Genomic DNA, 18125 nt, shown 5'->3' with positions numbered 1-18125 from the left:
TTTGAAGTCCTAGAAGGGGTGCGTTTATATATATTAAAATATGGATAAATAATAATTAATAATAATTTCAGTCCTCTGTGATGAGGTGATCCATCATAATCTTTAAGCATCCAACTCTAATTCCATCCCATGATGTGTGGGTGAAACCTTTCATTTTTTATACATTTACTGAAACGATGTTTATCCCTCCAGACTTTCCTGTCATGCGTGAAACCCGAGTTCTCCAGCATGTCTATTCCAATGTGAGTCTATCATCCTGTAGTGACACAGAGGGTTAATTAAAACTGACCAAGCTCAACACTTAGCCTCCTGATTCATTTATAGCAGTTAAATAGCTAGTTTTTCTTTCTTATTAAGAGTCAGGTTCTGCACGAAAATACAAACATGACTGCACGTCAAGAATCCCACCTCAACTATATTAGACAGAGGTTGCAACCTCGATTGTAAAAAAAAGTCCTGTTGCCTAGTCTCTCAGGTGCTGCTAATCACATCTAAATAATACAAAGGAACTCCAGGGGTTTAAAACTCATTGTTTAACAGAGGTGTACACCTTTTGTTTATCTTCTCCATGGTGAATACCCCGTGCTACTGTGTCCTTGTGTCTGCCATGGCAGCACTTCAATCTGGGTAATTACAGAACAAATAGAGCGCGCATTGAGCACAACACAGAGCCTTGCTTCATGGGGATCATTTACTCTGTGGATGTGTTCCATGCCAGTTCACACTAAGTTAAAGTCTAACTTCTTGACCTCCACTGGTGTAATTAGGCATTCATGAGTATCCGTTTCCAATTAGAGACATGTAAAGCCAGGCAGAGAGCTGCAAGATGAAGCAAAGAATTCAAATGTGGAATTTGGGAGTTTCCTGAAGTCAGAATAAGGCATCGCTTTGACCCACATTCCCTCTCAAAGTAAAGATCCAAACACAACAATATTGCCACAACACTCTTTGTCCTGTTTAACCATGAGCCACCCTCATGTCCTTGGTAGAAAGATCACCCTGAAGAGCATAATTAGTTCCCTGAAAAAGAAAAAACTTAGGAGAACACACAATCTAGGCCAGCGTCTCTATAGGATCCCCATCTAAATATGTTGAAGAAGACCCCTGTGATCCTTTGGGCCATGTAGCACCAATCAAAAACTCTGTAATGTCTATAGATTCCCAGAAAGTGACAACGTCCGTCTGCATTCAACATTCTGAGCATGGCTAAAGGCACTGCCAGGTTATGGCTGACAGTCTTTAAATGTTTTAAATATTCCCTATGATTGATGTATAATAGAAAAGGCTAAGGAAGAAAAAAGAATTATAATGAAAGTAAAAATAAAAACAGTATTTGGTTGGGTTGTTTCATAGAAAGAAAAATCAACTAAGAGATGTGAGTCTCTCTGGCACAGTTTGTAAAAATCCTAAGATATTCAGTCCAAACCGATATAGACAGATGTAGTTTTAATTAAAAGAAAAAAAAACTCTTCCCTGCAGTTTGTAATTTTGAAAAAAATACCAAGGTAAGTGGAGACTGTGGCTAACAGTTCAAATGCAAACCTCATCCTGGCTGAGGAAACCAGGGAACATCATGAAGCTGGGCCAGAGAGTCAGGCATTGAGGGAGCAGGGGGTTGCTTTAGAGGAATATTTTAGCATGTTATAATATTATCATTATTAGAGTTGAAAAACATCCTTAGCTTATACAAATCTGTGAAAACCGTACCAAAACAGGTTACTCGGACAGTGTTACTACCCCCTAATCTTGGTCTGGTCCAAACAAGAAACACTGGAGACGCTTGCCTGGGGGAAGTGTTGGCCGAAGGGAAGAGTGTTCGCCTAGTGGGTTAGAGTGGTGCGCTTGTGCTCTGAGAAGGTTGTAAGTACCCAGTTAGAATCCCACAGCCTCCACTCTGGGTTCGTGAGCAAGACCATTAACCCCCCCCAGGTGACGCACAATGGCAGCCCACTGCCCCCCAAGGGATTGGGTTAAATGCAGAGGTAAATATCTCCAATGTGAGATCAATAAAGTTAAATTATTGGAAACCCAGAGCTCACTGGAGGTACTAAACTATGTTCTAGAACACCTTGGCCGAGGTTTCCCACTTGATCTATTACCTTTATCTGGGATAAGCTTGTAAAGCTCCTCTTGCTATCCATTGAAATTATAGGCTACAGCTGAAGAAGAATAACCTTTTACATGTTTATGGTTGTAGGGTGGTGGACAACCCTGATATGTCCTGAGCATCAGGATCTGCATCAGATCTGTGCAATAGATCAGCGAGGCTCCCTGGAGTCCATTTTGGTTAAACTGCAACCTAATGAGGGACAATTGTGAAGTGAAAGACAAGCAATAGATTACCTATTATTCCAAGACGTCTTGAAAGGACAAGTTGCCACATGCCTGTATGGAAGGATACATTCCTCCAACAATTGTGAGATTTCTCCATTGTTGCCTTTATCTGAGTCTGTAGAGAGCAGATAATTGTTTTCTGAATAAAACTCTGGGCTTCTAAAGTTTGATTAATGATCTATTCATTTCTGCTGACAGCAAGAAAAACTGCAGCTAGGTTCTCTTCAATGAAAGGAGGTGAAGCTGAAACCAGGGGAATCCTCACATAAGAATCCAAACGTCCTCTGAGCGATCCCCATCAAATAAATCCATCAGTAAAATAGGACTCAGTCATGCATGATGTTTCCTATTCCAATTAGGAGTTTCCTTGCTGTTGTTGGCTGGACTGGTTTCATCTCTCCTGCTGCTTTTCAAAAAGTGGTGAATTTTCTCCCTCAGGCTTGAAATCTGTCATGTTATATCAGTTAGATGTATTGCAATATTAAGGAAGTTGTAGAAGTTAATGGTTACTCTATCTATCTAAGAAACAACAGAGGCAATGTACGTAAAGATAATTCATATCAGTTTGACTTATTGGAAATTTGAAGAATAATGACGGTATAACAAATTTATTTTGTTTATTATCAGACAAAATAAATGTAATAAAATATAAATTTCTGTCTTTATTAATGTATGTGTTGTATATCTCTCCTCCAAGAATAACCAAGGTGAAATAATATACATAAAACTTTAGAACAAATGAAGTTGTTAATTTTACCTCATCTAGATGTTAAAAGTGCAAAAAAAAAAACGGACTTAAAAAAGTATAATATTTAATAAATTGATGGGCCTCAATTAAGGAAATGGGTTTTGCTGCTATTAATCTGTAAATTACTGTCTGTATTTTTAAGGCTAAACTCTTAGAAAGTAGAGTCAGTGTCTCTATACTTGGCAAACATCGATCCCTCTCTTGTGCTTTTATTATTTCACATAAACTTTGGTAAACAAGGGTACAAGCAATCAATACTTCCTGAAGCAGAGGTCAACCGCACCCTTCTCCTGCTCATTAGCTGCATGTTCAGGCAGACCTGATATTCTGCAGGACAAAAATCTCATTGTGACGAATTGCAGGGCGGCCACTTCAGTTTTCAGGTCTATGACTTTCAAATATTGGCGGATAAATCCAACAGGCGCCTATAACGGGGCCTTTCGAAAAGAGGCACAACTCAAATTAAGTCTTTTATCGATTAACTAAACAACATCAAATCATTAAAATGTAAATTTTTGAATACAAATAAAAATAAGGACTTAAATATGTTTGCGAAAAGTGTAAAATAATAGCAAACCTACTGATTGAATCATTTCATGTAGCCTGCTTCTACATACGAGTTTATTTTTATTTGGAGTTAGCAGGCAGGGCTGTCAGTGCTCTCTTCAATGTGAATGGTAAATCTTTAATAAATATAATTTTTAAAAAAGGAAAAGAAAACCATAAATACCAGACTAAAAATAACAGATCTGTGCATAGCTGGTTTAATGACTGACCTTCAATTTAAATTAATGCATTTAGCACATATATTACGGATGATGAAGTCACTCAAATATTATAATTGTTCAGATTGTTCAAAATTATATTAATTTTAGTTCTTTTTCATAATATTCACTCAGTGTCTCGCTATGGGATGCAGCCTCCTGCAGCCCTGATAGAAGCATCTATCTCAATCTGCCAATCCTGATTGGCCGGTGGAAGTGCCCGTCATACGCCACGCCCCGTAGCTCCGACTACTAAAGCGTGTGCGGATCACGGCACTCCAATTCAAAACCTCTTCTCACCTGAGAGCTTATCTCACGTCGGAGCCTTCGCTAGCTTAACTGCCCACAGACGGACCTTGCTAGTTTCCGTCGCCGGACGCTAGCACTGTGCTCTGGCTTCTGCCCTGTCCGCTCACTCCAGACCGGACCGGTAACCTTTTGTCTCTCTTCACGGCGGAATCCCTCTCGGCTCCTCTCCACGGACGCTCGAGTCGGACGAGCATTTAGCACACCAGCTACTTCCTCGACCCCGCCACGCTAGCACGCCAGCTAGCTACGGTTCCTTTCCCTACCAGCACTCCAGCTCGTCGGGAAATGGCGGCCGTCCAAAACCCCCACGCCAGGGGAGACCACCGTCTTTGTGGCTGCGGGAATAAAATTTCAGGGAAAGACACCCACCCGGTGTGCGGTACCTGTCTAGGAGTCGACCACGCCAGGTTGGCCCTAGAAATTCCCGGCTCCTGTGGACACTGCAAAGTGTTCACGGTCAAGAGCCTCAGACGCAGGCTAGCCCGCCAGGTTAGCATCTCGGACCGTGATCCATTCCTCCCCACCGCCGCACAAGGTGCAGCCGCGGAGGAGGACGTGGACACAGCTGGGGAAGCCCCGGAGACTGACTACGACTGGGGTGCCCAGTGCGAGCAGCTCCATGCCCCCCCGTTTCCCGAGGAAGACGTGCTGGAAGTCAGTCCCATGGAGGAGGATGACGACACCTCGTTCCTCATATCAGAGGACGAGGAAGAGGATGACACCTTCATGGCCCCAGCACAGCCTGAGAGGCCTAAACCGCCGTGCCCTTCCGCCATGGAAGACAGGGGAGCGAGCTCACCAGCTCCCTCCCTCCATGTGGACCTGCTCGACGTGTGCAAACGCGCGGCAGAGAAGCTGGAGATTCCCTGGCCGGTCGCAATAGCGGAGCCCACCCGGTCCCGCTACGAAGGCAAACGGCTTTCCCTGGCACGAAATGCGGTGAAGCAGCTTCTCCCTGTCTTCCCCGAGTTGCTGACGGAGCTCTCCAAAACATGGACTAGCTGCCCATACAGCAACAGGAGCCCTATTTCGGGCGCAGCATCCCTCGACTGCGAGGCGATGGACGCCCACGGCCTCCTCTCCATGCCTCCGGTGGAAGTCCCGCTAGCTGCGCACCTCTGCCCAGGCAGCGTGAGCCAGCTGTCTGCAGCTTCCCCCAGACGCCCGACGCTGCCAGCTAAGCCCGAACGGTTCCAGTCTGCGCTGACCGAAAAGGCATACAAAGCAGCAGCCCTCTCGGCCAGAGCCCTCAGCGCCCTCTCCATCCTCACTGCCTACCAAGCGGAGTTGTTTGGCGCGTCTGCTGAGGAGCAAGACCCGGATGCGTGGGAGGAGATGGCGGTCATCGCGGACCTGTCTCTCCGTATCCAACGTGTCGCGGTCCAGGCCACAGGGAAGGTGATGGCAACCCTCGTCGTCCAGGAGCGAGCGCGATGGCTCAGTCTCGCTAACCTGACCGACAGGGAGCGGGATGACATCCTGGATATGCCGATCGACCCTGAAGGCATCTTCGGCTCTGCATTGGCCACAATGCAGCAAAGATGTGAGGCAAAGAAAAAGGACAACGAGGCCCTCAAACTTTGTCTCCCTCGGAAAGCCCCTGCGCCTTCACCTCCGGTGCAACGCAAAACCTTTGCGCATGCAGCCTCCCAGCCGCCGCGTTTTAAGGTACCAAGACGGCCACCACCGCCAGGTCCGCCCCCTCCGATGAGGAAGGAGCGCGGAGCCGGCTGGCAGGGGAAACCTGCCTCCACGACCGCTACGCCGCCGCCGCCCACAGCCGCCGCGAGCTCGGTCCCACAGGCGAGGAAGAAAAAGAGGGCGGCCTGACAGCCGCCAGTTCCTCAGTTGGTGCAGCCTGCTGTTCCCCGTTGCGCAGGCCCACCGTTTTGGCTTGTTTGTGCGCACCCCACACCACCGTTGCCCATCCCAGAGCCGGTCTGCGAGGAGAAGGACATCGCCCCGGAGGTCTGCGCGGTTGCGCCCCGAGCGGAATGTCCAAAAGCACAGTCACACACCCTTGTTCAAAGAAAAAATGGTGTCAAAATAAAAATAAATCTGTCACAGCCAGGCCACGAGCCGAGGGTGCAGATAATAAAAAAAGCCAAAACAGACGATGCTCTCTCTATAAGCAGGGTGGCCGCTCAGCCCCCTGCAGCTCTGCTCCCGGGACGGGCACCGCCGTCCCCGCGGAGCAGAGCAGAGCGCTCCACCGTGCCTCCAGTGGTGCCCGAGAATCATTTCTCGGTTCCACCACAGGGGGGCGCGGGGCAGGAGCCGCAATATATTCCCCCGCTCTCTCTCAGATGGGAAAGCTGGAGAGCAGCAGCAGCTCCACCGTGGGTGTTGCGCACAATTTCCCGGGGATACAGGCTTCAATTCGCCACTGTCCCTCCCCGCTTCTCCGGTGTAATACACTCACATGCACAGGGAGAATCAGCTCGAGTTTTACGGGAGGAAATTCTCGCTCTGATAGACAAACGAGCAGTTTCTGTCGTATCTCCCGAACAGAGTCTGTCAGGGTTTTATTCCAGATACTTCCTCGTCCCCAAACGGGGGGGGAGAGGAATCCGCCCTATTCTGGACTTAAGAGCCCTGAACAAATTCCTGCGGAAATACAAGTTCAGGATGCTGACACATGCAGCTCTGTTGCGTCTAGTAAGACCGAACGACTGGTTTTCGTCCGTGGATCTGAAAGACGCGTATTTCCACATTCCCATTTATCCCCCTCACAGACAATATCTCCGGTTTGCCTTTCAAGGGGTGTGTTACGAATACCGTGTTCTACCATTCGGTCTGTCTCTCAGTCCGAGGGTTTTCATACGGTGCACAGAGGCCGCGGTAGCCCCGCTCAGACGCCGGGGGATACGTCTGGCCACGTATTTAGACGACTGGCTCCTGTTAGCGCAGTCAGAACAGGAAGCCAGGGTTCACACACACATTGTCACAAAACACCTGATGGATTTAGGTTTTGTGATAAATATGGAAAAAAGCCACCTATCTCCAACGCAGGAGATATGCTTTCTGGGATTATCCCTGCGCTCTGTTCCGTTCACAGCCCGCCTGTCAGAGGAAAGAGTGACGGTTTTCAGAACGTGCCTGTCACAATTCCGTCTGCACAGGTCTGTCCAGTTCAGACTGTGCCTTCGGTTGCTGGGTCTGATGGCCTCAGCCATCCTCGTTATTCGCCTCGGCCGCCTTCACATGCGGGACTTTCAGCGCTGGGTCGCTTCGCTCCGAATGGACCCCGTGCGTCATGGCGCACGGCGGATAACGGTCACAGCGGACTGTATAACAGCTCTGCGCTGTTGGCGAGCTCCGTCCTTCCTGACCCAAGGGGTGCCTATGGGCACCGTCTCGTCCAGGAAAGTGGTAACCACGGATGCCAGCCTATCAGGCTGGGGCGGCATTCACGAGGGCAGGTCTGTGAGGGGTCGCTGGAGCCAGGCCCTCCAGCGCCTTCACATAAACTTTCTCGAACTTTCGGCGGTGTTTCTTTCTCTGAGACACTTCCTCCCATTCCTCTCGGGTCACCATGTCCTGGTGAGGACGGACAACACGACAACAGTGGCGTATATCAACCGCCAAGGGGGCCTGCGCTCCCGCATGTTGCACAATCTGGCGCGCGACCTGATTCTCTGGAGCAGTACCCACTTTCTCTCCCTGAGAGCGACGCACGTCCCGGGAGACTTGAACACGGGTGCGGACCTGCTGTCCAGAGGCGCGCCAGTGTACGGGGAATGGACGCTGCACCCACAGGTCGTGGAGCAGATATGGGCGCGCTACGGGCGCGCTCAGATAGATCTGTTCGCGTCCAGGGAAAACGCTCGATGCGAGCTGTTCTTCTCTCTGAGCACTCTGAATGCCCCTCTGGGCGTAGACGCATTAGCGCACGCCTGGCCGCACGAGCTGCTATACGCGTTTCCACCGCTGGCCCTGATACCCCCCACTCTCGCCAGAGTGAGGGCATTCAACCACAGACTGATCCTAATAGCTCCGCACTGGCCAGCGCAACACTGGCTGGCGGAGATATTCCAGATGCTGTGCGCCCAGCCTTGGGAGCTGCCGCTGCGCAGGGACCTGCTCTCGCAGGGTGCGGGGACAGTGTACCACCCACACCCGGAGCGACTGCAGCTGTGGGCCTGGCCCGTGAGTGGCTTAATTTAACCACTGCCGGGCTCCCTCAGAGTGTAATTAATACTATCCAAAACGCCAGGGCTCCCTCCACTAGGAACCTATATGGCTCCAAGTGGGGACTGTTTGAGCGGTGGTGTCTTGAACGGGACTACGTTCCTTTTCAGTGTTCTGTACCAGCGATTCTGTCGTTTTTACAGGAACTGATTGATAAAGGAAAAGCTTTTTCCACGGTTAAGGTTTATCTGGCAGCTATAGCAGCATGCCATATAGGATTTGGAGACAAAACGGCGAGCCAACACCCTTTGGTTTGTCGGTTTATGAAGGGCGCCCGCAGGCTCCTCCCCGTCTCCAGACCTTTGCTGCCTCCGTGGGATTTGTCGGTGGTTCTGGAGGGGCTTAAGGGACCCCCATTTGAACCGTTGTTGGGGTCCAGTCTTAAACATCTGTCTCTCAAGACAGTGCTGTTACTGGCCCTGGCCTCTGCGAAACGAGTCAGCGACATTCATGCGCTCTCTGTGAGCCCCGCATGTACCCGGTTCGACCCGGAATACACGCGTATGGTTCTGAAGCCCAACCCGGCCTTTGTTCCTAAAGTGGTTGGTTCTTGTTCACCGATCGAGCTAGCGGCGTTCGCCGCCCCCCCAGGTGAACGGCGAGCGCACACGCTGTGCCCTGTTCGAGCCGTGCGCTCTTATATGGACAGGACGCAGAGCTTCAGGATGAGTGATCAGCTCTTTGTCTCCTGGGCGGAGCCCCGTAAGGGGCAGCCGATCACAAAGCAACGCCTCGCCCACTGGGTGGTGGAGGCTATAGCTTTGGCGTATGGAAGCAGGGGTCTGCAGCCCCCGGCGGGTCTGCGTGCACACTCTACCCGCGGGGGCTTTATTTCGGGGAGTGTCCGTTCAGGACATTTGTTCAGCGGCGAATTGGTCTTCGCCTCTGACTTTTGTCCGGTTCTACATGCTTGACGTGTCTGGACCGTGCGTGGCCAGTGCGGTCCTAGAGTCATAACTGACCTTGTGGACCTTCCCCATCGGCCGGTTCTTGTTCGATAAGCTGTCTGACAATACGGGAGCTACCATATCCCATAGCGAGACACCGAGTGAATATTATGAAAAAGAACGTTTGGTTATCTAACATAACCCCAGTTCTTAGAATAATATGAGCGAGGTGTCTCGCCAGACGACCCTTCTTGCAGGGCGGCGAGAAGAGGTTTGCTTGTTGAATTGGAGTGCCGTGATCCGCACACGCTTTAGTAGTCGGAGCTACGGGGCGTGGCGTATGACGGGCACTTCCACCGGCCAATCAGGATTGGCAGATTGAGATAGATGCTTCTATCAGGGCTGCAGGAGGCTGCATCCCATAGCGAGACACCTCGCTCATATTATTCTAAGAACTGGGGTTATGTTAGATAACCAAACGTTTTACGACAACGTAGGACCTTTAGCACTCTATAGATGCACAGCCTTTATAATTATTTATATTAGCTCCAAAGGTTTCAAGTTTTGTGCTCATGTGGATCAATGCTCTAATCCTTAATTTCTTTTTTTTTAGATGAATTTTTACAAATTGTTTGATATATATATATATATATATCATTTAAATAGATATATATCATTTAAATATATATATATCATTTATATATATATCTATATCTATATATATATATATATATATATCTATATCTATATATATATATATATATATCTATATATATATATCTATATCTATATCTATATATATATCTATATCTATATCTATATATATATAGATATATATATATATATATATCTATATCTATATCTATATCTATATATATATATATATATATATATATATATATCTCATTTAAATATATATATATATGAATATTTATTTATTTATTTATTTTTTTTTTTTTTTCAAATGCTCAAAGAACAGAGACGTTTTACATGTTTTATTTGGGGACAGATTTCCAAATATCCTAGTAATGAGGCCAATCTCCTGTCTAAACGACATAAAGGGGGGGCGGCCGATGACCTTCAGGTTGTAGCCGCTGGCTCACCTGCCCTCCCAGCAGAGGCTCCAAACAGCCTGGTGAGAAAGCGGGTAACCAAGCGTTGCTTCCATCCATCATCACATTACACACACTGGCCCAGTTTAATGTCCTTTTCAGACTTGACTGGAGACACGCTGGGCCACACAGAAACATGGGAAGCAGCTAATTAGATTGTGCCAATGGCTGAGGTTCACCAGTCGTTTAACACTTTAAGGGTGAAACCTTCCAGAGTGCTAATGAGGCCTTTGTCCATCACTCTAGTCTTTTTTTTCACTATATGGCAACATGGCTTCAATAACCAGATACCATCATCCAGTTTGCATATAAAAGATTAACACATTAATTGTATCATACATTCATGGAGTACCTTCTTCCACACTCGCTAAATAAAGCCCAGTAACCTGAGCTATCGTAACCCAAGATGATTCCTTTGACTACAGAGCAAACAGCTGGTGTGTGAGACAGGGTATCATGCCGAGCAGGTGCTGTAATGTGATGGGCTGAGGGAGAGCGGGGAAATTAGGGGGGGGGGGGAAACACAGGAGAAGCAGGACAAACAGAAGCCAGGAGATCTAGCAGGGACTGAGAGGGAGAGAGGAGGGAGGTTTTTCTATTGGCTCAGACAAAGTGGATCAGAATTGCTTTGTTTTCTGGAAGAAAAAAAGCTTTGAAGGGATGAAATTCATCTCTTTATACGCAGGAGGTAGAAAAGTTCTGCTTAACGTGTTAAAAAAAATATGCAATGTCATTGGAAAAAAAAAAGAAAAGCAATACTCTAGGTTATCAGATGTTTGCAAAAAATGTAATTTCAAGGCCCTGAACAAGTCAAGCTGGTCCAATCAATATCAGTCCAATTTCATTTCAGCTCATCTATCAAATCTAGTCCATTACTTTCTTATAAAGTCAATTTCAGACCCAATAAAGAATAATTATATCAGATTTACACAAAAGAAAAAACAGATAAATGTTGTTAATTCTTTAATGCTAATTAATAGAAATCAGCAATCTTCCATTCTGCTTAAGCACTTGGTGACTGCAAGAAGAAGCCTGCAGCATAACCTGGTTATATAAACCCAACAAAAAAATTCATATTGAAATAGACCACATAGAAAGCACACAGAGAACAAGCGCACAAAATTAGTAATATCTTTGCTAATGCTCAAGTAAAGGAAAGAGAAATTTAGAAACAAAAAACTGAGCCAGGGGTACTTTCTATGGAAAACACATAGGTAATGATCATTTCAATGCCTCTCCATTAGAGATCATAAACTTATCTGTTGTTTTTAATTAAACTTTTTGAATCCCTGTCCACCTGATGGTAACGACTGAAATCTGTAGAAGGAACAGGCGTTGCCAAAATGCTTATCTAGTTACCGTGTCCCACTAACTGCAGAGGATCTCAGTTACTTTAAGAAACAGGGTTTTTAAATAAAGAGGCAGGACAGAAATTCTGCATTGTGTGAATACGTTTTTAAAGCCATTTTAGAGAACAACTCTAACCTTGGACCTAATCAACATATCTTTGCAGTCACAGCTTAGCCATGCACACTGCTCACATCTGTCCACCTGCATCAAGAAAATAACTGTGTCACCCTATCAAGAGCATCTGCACACAAAGCAAATAACGTACCAACTTCAATCGTTTCCTTTGAACTCTCATTCAGCTGCTGACTGCAAACCATGCTTAAAACAAAGTTTAAAGATGTTTCACTAATGAGAATGTTGAGAATGGTTCATTTTTTTATTGAAAAGCTGTTTAAATGTGCCTAAAGTTTACTTTCTGTTTTAATAGCAGTTTGATAAAACATGAGACTTCTGGGAAACAGATCCAGATTTTTTCATTGGATGATCATCCAGCAAATATGAACCTAAACCTTTACAGTCTGGAGAATAAACATCGACACTTTTCATGTACATTGGAATAAACAAATTATTGAACCATGTTAATCGTTTCTATACAGTAAAGCAGCAGAAACGCTGATTAGGTTTTTTCTGGATGATACAGATTTTTCTACATTTTTAGACAGATTAGGACCAATTATCCTTCTTTTTCTTAAAAGAATAACATAAGAAACAAATGTCCAGCACTTTTCTTGTAATGGGTTTGTGTTATGAAATGATTATTACAATGATCAATTTAAAAAATGTCACTGTCTGAGGTTGATTGTGATATATTAGTGATACTATTTATTTCACTTAACTAGTATTATTAAAACCAATCTTTGACCTCATTAGAAGGTTTCGCTTTATTTCACATAGGAGACACATAAAGTAGTAGTTTCTCTTCGACAATGCGGGTGGCTAAACACTATTTTTCCTTTACTGCCTCATCTTAAAAAAAAAAAAATAATACTTCTCTAGGTCAACAAGATAAAACAAAGTTATTCTGTATATATATATATATATATATATATATATATATATATATATATATATATATATATATATATATATATATAATATATATATATATATATATATATATATATATATATATATATATATATATGGTGGAATAAATCAAACCTTCCCTCCTTCCTGCCTCTCTCAGCTGTGCTTCTGGCTCTGTCTGTTCTTTGGTATCATGGGTTGATCTAACCTGTCGGCTGTGGGAACCCCCTGCTGTCAGACTGAGTCCAACAGGCTGACATCAGTTTGATACACGGGGCTCATGACACTTGGAATAGATTAATCAGTAATTACTCTAACAGTTCTTTGCAATGTTCATATTCCAGTTAGAAGAATAATACAGAGAAATATTCACCTGGAGTAAATGTGCTTTACTTATTTCTTTGACATTTACATCTCTGCATCCTTTGCCACCCGAAGTGTCGAAGATAAACTACTGCTTTATTCTTGTACACCCTTTGTCTCATACTTGCAAAGACCATACAAGCTACCAACACATAATGGAGGAAATGATACTGATTAGGACCCACATATCTATTTACAGACATGAAGAGATATTTTATAAAACCTGTAAAAGACTTATCAGCTCCACTGTCCCGATCCATCCAGTTTAATCTAACTGCACTATAATGAAGGTTACGTTTTAACCAGCATTGTTATTTCCTGGTGTGAAAACTATTAGTATATAATAAACAGCAGCAAAGACACAGGCTGTGTTACAGGCTTGAAAGGAATATCTGTTCGGTAAATGACTCGCTTTGTAACCATCAACCTGTGCCTGAAATACTGCCCGATCACTTTGCCAGCAAATAGTGTGGGTCAGCTTTCTCTTCCGCTCAGAGAAACTCCCTCCGTGCATGGTGAGACTTTCTCTGCGCGTTACCTGAACCGACCAAAGAGATCAGAACTCTACTCTCAAAGAGAAAGTAATGCATCATCGAAAAAGACATTTCTACGTGTTTTTCAAACCACCACTCCAGAACTTTTAGCTCAGATGTGGATCGAATAGCAGAATCAAGTAATAAATGCACTAAATTCCGCATAAGAGATAATTCTACTGAGGTCAGAGGATGGATGGATGGATGGATGGATGGATGGATGGATGGATGGATGGATGGATGGATGGATGGATGGATGGATGGATGGATGGATGGATGGATGGATGGATGGATGGATGGATGGATCAGAGAAAAATAGCTTTAAACTGTTTTTAATTGGGTCCTTGCAGCTGTCAACTATCCCGCTGAGCCAAAATGACCCTAACCGTGAAATCCCGTCACTGGATCACATCAAAGTTTTTATAAGCCCATCTACCATATATGGTGTCTTAAACGGGGTCAGAAACCACTTTGTTTGCAAAGGGTGGAGTACATTAATGAAACCGTCAAGCTGGACGGCAGGCTTATCAATCACTCAGCTACCTTATCACCTTCAGCAGATCCACAAAGCTTACCCTCACTCTCTTATCAGGCTAATCCGGCTAACTCCAGCACCGACTCTGTGAGCACAGCGGGAATAAATTAGTTTACTGCAACTCTGATTGGATTAAGACCAAGAAGTGAGCCCTGACCCTGTGACTCCGGCAGCTAAAGGCACTGGGCGCTCAGCTTTGATAAACAAGGTGGTTTAAGAGAAAACAAATCGAGGAAATACATCATGAGCTGTTCCCCTGAAAAAAAATGAACATAAGATTGTCAGTTATATTTGAATAATACAGCTTTGAATGCTTATGCAATGAAAATAACTTCTAAATGTCAAAATGAGGGATTTTAAATGACAGCTGACTTAATAGAAATCTAGAGCAGAAGTCTCTGGAGTCCTTTGTCTGCTCTCCATCAGAACCATCATGGCTGAAACTGCTTTACAATATGAGCAGCATTCAGAGAAACTAACTACACACTCCAGGACAACTGTTTACTCATCCCTCTGTGTTTTTATAAGTACAGATGTGGAAACAGAGATTTCCTACTCCAGTTGGGAAGTCCCAGATGAATACAGATGCTTAGCTGTCACAAATTGACAGACCTGCAATAAAGAAGCAATGACAGCAACACTTCAATAGACTAAAGAGTCACTCTAGGAAAGAGAAACAAAACTGTAATATGAGGAGAGTGAAAGGAAATGAAAACTTTAAAATGCTGCCAAGCAGCAGAGTCGCTGATGGTTTAAATAGAACACATGGAAGACACAGTTATACCTCTCAGACTTGGACTAATCATGCGTAAAATTGTGACATCCTACTTAGTACCGAGTGAGATCAGGCAGTTCACAGGCTAATGAAATACGGGGACTTCCTGGAGGGGATTTGTTGAAGATGGTAGAAAAAAATATCTAAAGCGATGCTTTATTGAGCTTAGCTCTATCTGATACCCTTAGATCCCAATGCAGAACGGGACGGTATGAGAATCCGACAACATGATAACGCTCGGTAAATAGCTTTGACATATCACTGGCTAGGTGCTTTTAATTTGAAATAAAAAGCACAAAAAACTGCTACTCCTGCAAAAAAAAAAAATCATAAAACATCATTTAGCCTCATTTCTAAAAACAGTTGCACTTATTTTGATTTAGTAGGATAAATTTTGATAAATCCACTTGATTGAGTAATATTTTTAACTAAAAATGGACCAAATATTTAAATTTTTACTATTTTTTTTCCTCTCCAATATACAAAATAACATTATAAGTATGACAAAAAACAATAGTAATTATAAATGGCAACAACTTCCTAAAATGCCTAAATAAGAATAATGGGTTATAGTTTCCGCACCATGCTTATCTGTGCTTTTCACAACCAGTCAAACACTTCTTCTTGCAACCAAAGGAATGGCGTAACAGCCTTGTTCCAGCCAGCTGAATGGCAGTATGAGGTAAGTGACGGTGACTCTTCATGTTTTCTAACAAATGGAAATATTTCATAAAACAGAATACGTCTGTATTACAGCTTGGGGAAAAAAAGTGAAGCTACCTATTTTCAGCCAGCTGGGCTGCTGTGTGCAGCGAGTGGCAGGGAGGGAAAAGAATCAAAACATCCAGAACACTGATTGATCAAGTTTTGGTGTTTAAAATAGATTTATGTAATCAAATTTGTCTTTTCTTGAAAAGAAATGGATGGGAAAGTCTCATAGCCTTCTTTCATCCAGCTGACCGGTGGTGTGCAGCGGCGGCAAGGGGAGGCGCCGATACTCGAGTTGAGGGGGGATGAGGGAGGATGGCATCCCCCTTCTTAAAAAAAATCTTAAAAATCATCGCTCTTCTTAAATGACCATCCCCTGTGACATTTTATCACTGAGTATGTAAAGTGTTTTATATATGAACGATAATGGCAATGTTATTGCCCTTTCGACATTTGGCGGGCTGTGTAGCTGTAGGGGCAGTGATAGCCATGCCAGTCCAGGGACTGATTGCAGTTCTATGGTAAGGTCCATTGATCAATGTCAATGACCGGCGAACCTGACATGTAACAATCACCCCGTGCATATTGCTTTAGATTAATATACTATATAAATGAGTCAATGTCTGCTTCCAAAAAAAAAAAAAATCCACCATCCCCTTTTTTTTTATTTTTATTTTTTTTTTTACAACTAGACTACTGGGCGGTGCTGTAGTGTTAAGTCAGTCAGAGAAATCTTTAGTCATTTCAGCAACTTTTTTGAAACTCCATTAGAAGAAATGTAAACTTAAAAAATCATGGTGTGATGGAGAATGAATTGAAAATTTGGAGGGTGGGAAAAACTCCAATAACCTCCATGTTGATACAAATGCCCACATTGTCCCTAAATAAAAAACTGTAGAAGTCACATGTCTGATCAAAGTACATTTATCCATTTATAGGATGTAGAGTAGTGTTATGACAACCACCTGCTCCAGCCTCCCTTCTTTACAGATAAAGGCTCTGTGGACATTTCTGACTGAATCTAAAATTCCTAAATGAATAAACAAACGCAAATTTCTAAATAAATCAAGAAGGGACTGTAAGCTCCATGCTTGCAACACTTCCCTCAAATCTTTTACTTTCAATTTGATTTTCCTGTTGCACCTTTAACCTCAGAGGCTGTAAAAAACCTCACCAATAGAGTAACAAGCCACTGTTCCTTGATCACAATGATCTTCCTTTTCTATTATGGATCATGGTGAAGCTGCAAGTGCACCCACATCCACACAGTGTCCAGGACCTGCATGAGATTGCAGGAAAGCCCAGGATCTCCCAGCAGAGCGGGGAAACACCCAGGGAGGGGAGAAAGCAGCCAGCAGAGTCTGACATCATCCAAGTGCGGGCCATGTTCATGCGACGCTTCAGATTCATGCGTGTACGCACAGTTTCTCCCCTCACAATGACGCACACCCACGCACAGATGTGTAGTTTTCTCCTTTGGGTCATTATCCGGAGTTTCTGCTGCACCATCGGCGCTGCAGTTCACACAGATTGGACCATAAAACCAACCCTGTAACCCACTTCCAACCTAGTATGGCATCTAAAGCACATATGACAGCCAGACGTGGCCGTGCGTAATCACACCATCCACACATCGCACTGCAGATGCCGAGAATTTATCCAAAAATCTTCAACCTCATTCAGCGGTAGTAGGATTTGGTTGTGAAGTTCAACGGGGATAAAGCTGGGATATCTGGAGGCTTGAGTGGAACTGCAGAGAGTCTGGGTTTGGTGTAGTAAACGGGGCAGAACCAGCGGGGTGTCGCTTAAAAAAACTGCAATGCCTCCTGTCAAAACCGCGCGTCCCGGGGAGGATTGTTAACGCAGCAACAGCGGGCGGTTGACTCATCTTCAGCCTCACCTTTTTTTTCCGAGGGGAGAGAAATCAAGAGGAAGAAAGACAGCAGCGGAAAATCTTCAGGCTAGTTAGCTCTACTTCCTTAGCAACCCCCCCCCCTAACCCAGCCAGCCAGCCATCCAGCCAAGCAGCGCTGCTTCTCTGGGTCCTTCTCTCCAGCCCCCACATTTCCGCACAGCCCTCCCTGCGCGTCCTGGGACTTACCGCTCTTATATGCCGCTGGTGCCGCTGTGAAGGCGAGACAAGTACAGGGAGGCTGCCGGCCGCCGCTCCGCTGCTCCGGGACAACAGGAGGACCGATCTGCACACTTTCGCAGCCATCTCTGTAGTAGTAAAAAAAAAAAAAAAAAAAAAAAAAAAAAAAAAGAAAAAAAAAAAAGGAACCCTCACCGGGTAGGAGATTGCTGCGGGCGGACCGAGACGCACAGGAGGGAAGAGGGAGGGTGGTAGGCGGGGTACGGGGCTGGACTTTCTGCAAACACATGCCCAGTGTTACACCAGTAAGCAGAGATTAAACAAAACTCTGACTGGAAACTCATTCTTAAAAAAAAAAAAAATTAATAAATAATGAAACAAATATTTATGCAATCTCG

General features: G+C 44.7%; 1 protein-coding gene across 1 annotated transcript in view; it reads right to left on the bottom strand.

Moving 5' to 3' along the window:
• Positions 1-17889, bottom strand: part of mcu (mitochondrial calcium uniporter) — a 69369-nt gene extending 51480 nt beyond the window's left edge. The window contains exon 1 of the mRNA XM_038307357.1: positions 17737-17889. Coding sequence (XP_038163285.1) covers positions 17737-17853 — 117 coding nt within the window. The 5' untranslated portion in view covers positions 17854-17889. The remainder of the gene's footprint in view (positions 1-17736) is intronic.
• Positions 17890-18125: the final 236 nt, after the last annotated feature.

This window comes from Cyprinodon tularosa, unplaced genomic scaffold, assembly GCF_016077235.1.
Source record: "Cyprinodon tularosa strain WSP-4 unplaced genomic scaffold, ASM1607723v1 ctg116, whole genome shotgun sequence".
In the NCBI taxonomy this organism is placed as follows: Eukaryota; Metazoa; Chordata; class Actinopteri; order Cyprinodontiformes; family Cyprinodontidae; genus Cyprinodon; species Cyprinodon tularosa.
Note: the sequence above shows the minus strand (reverse complement) of the source record. Positions and strands in the feature narration are given on the sequence as shown.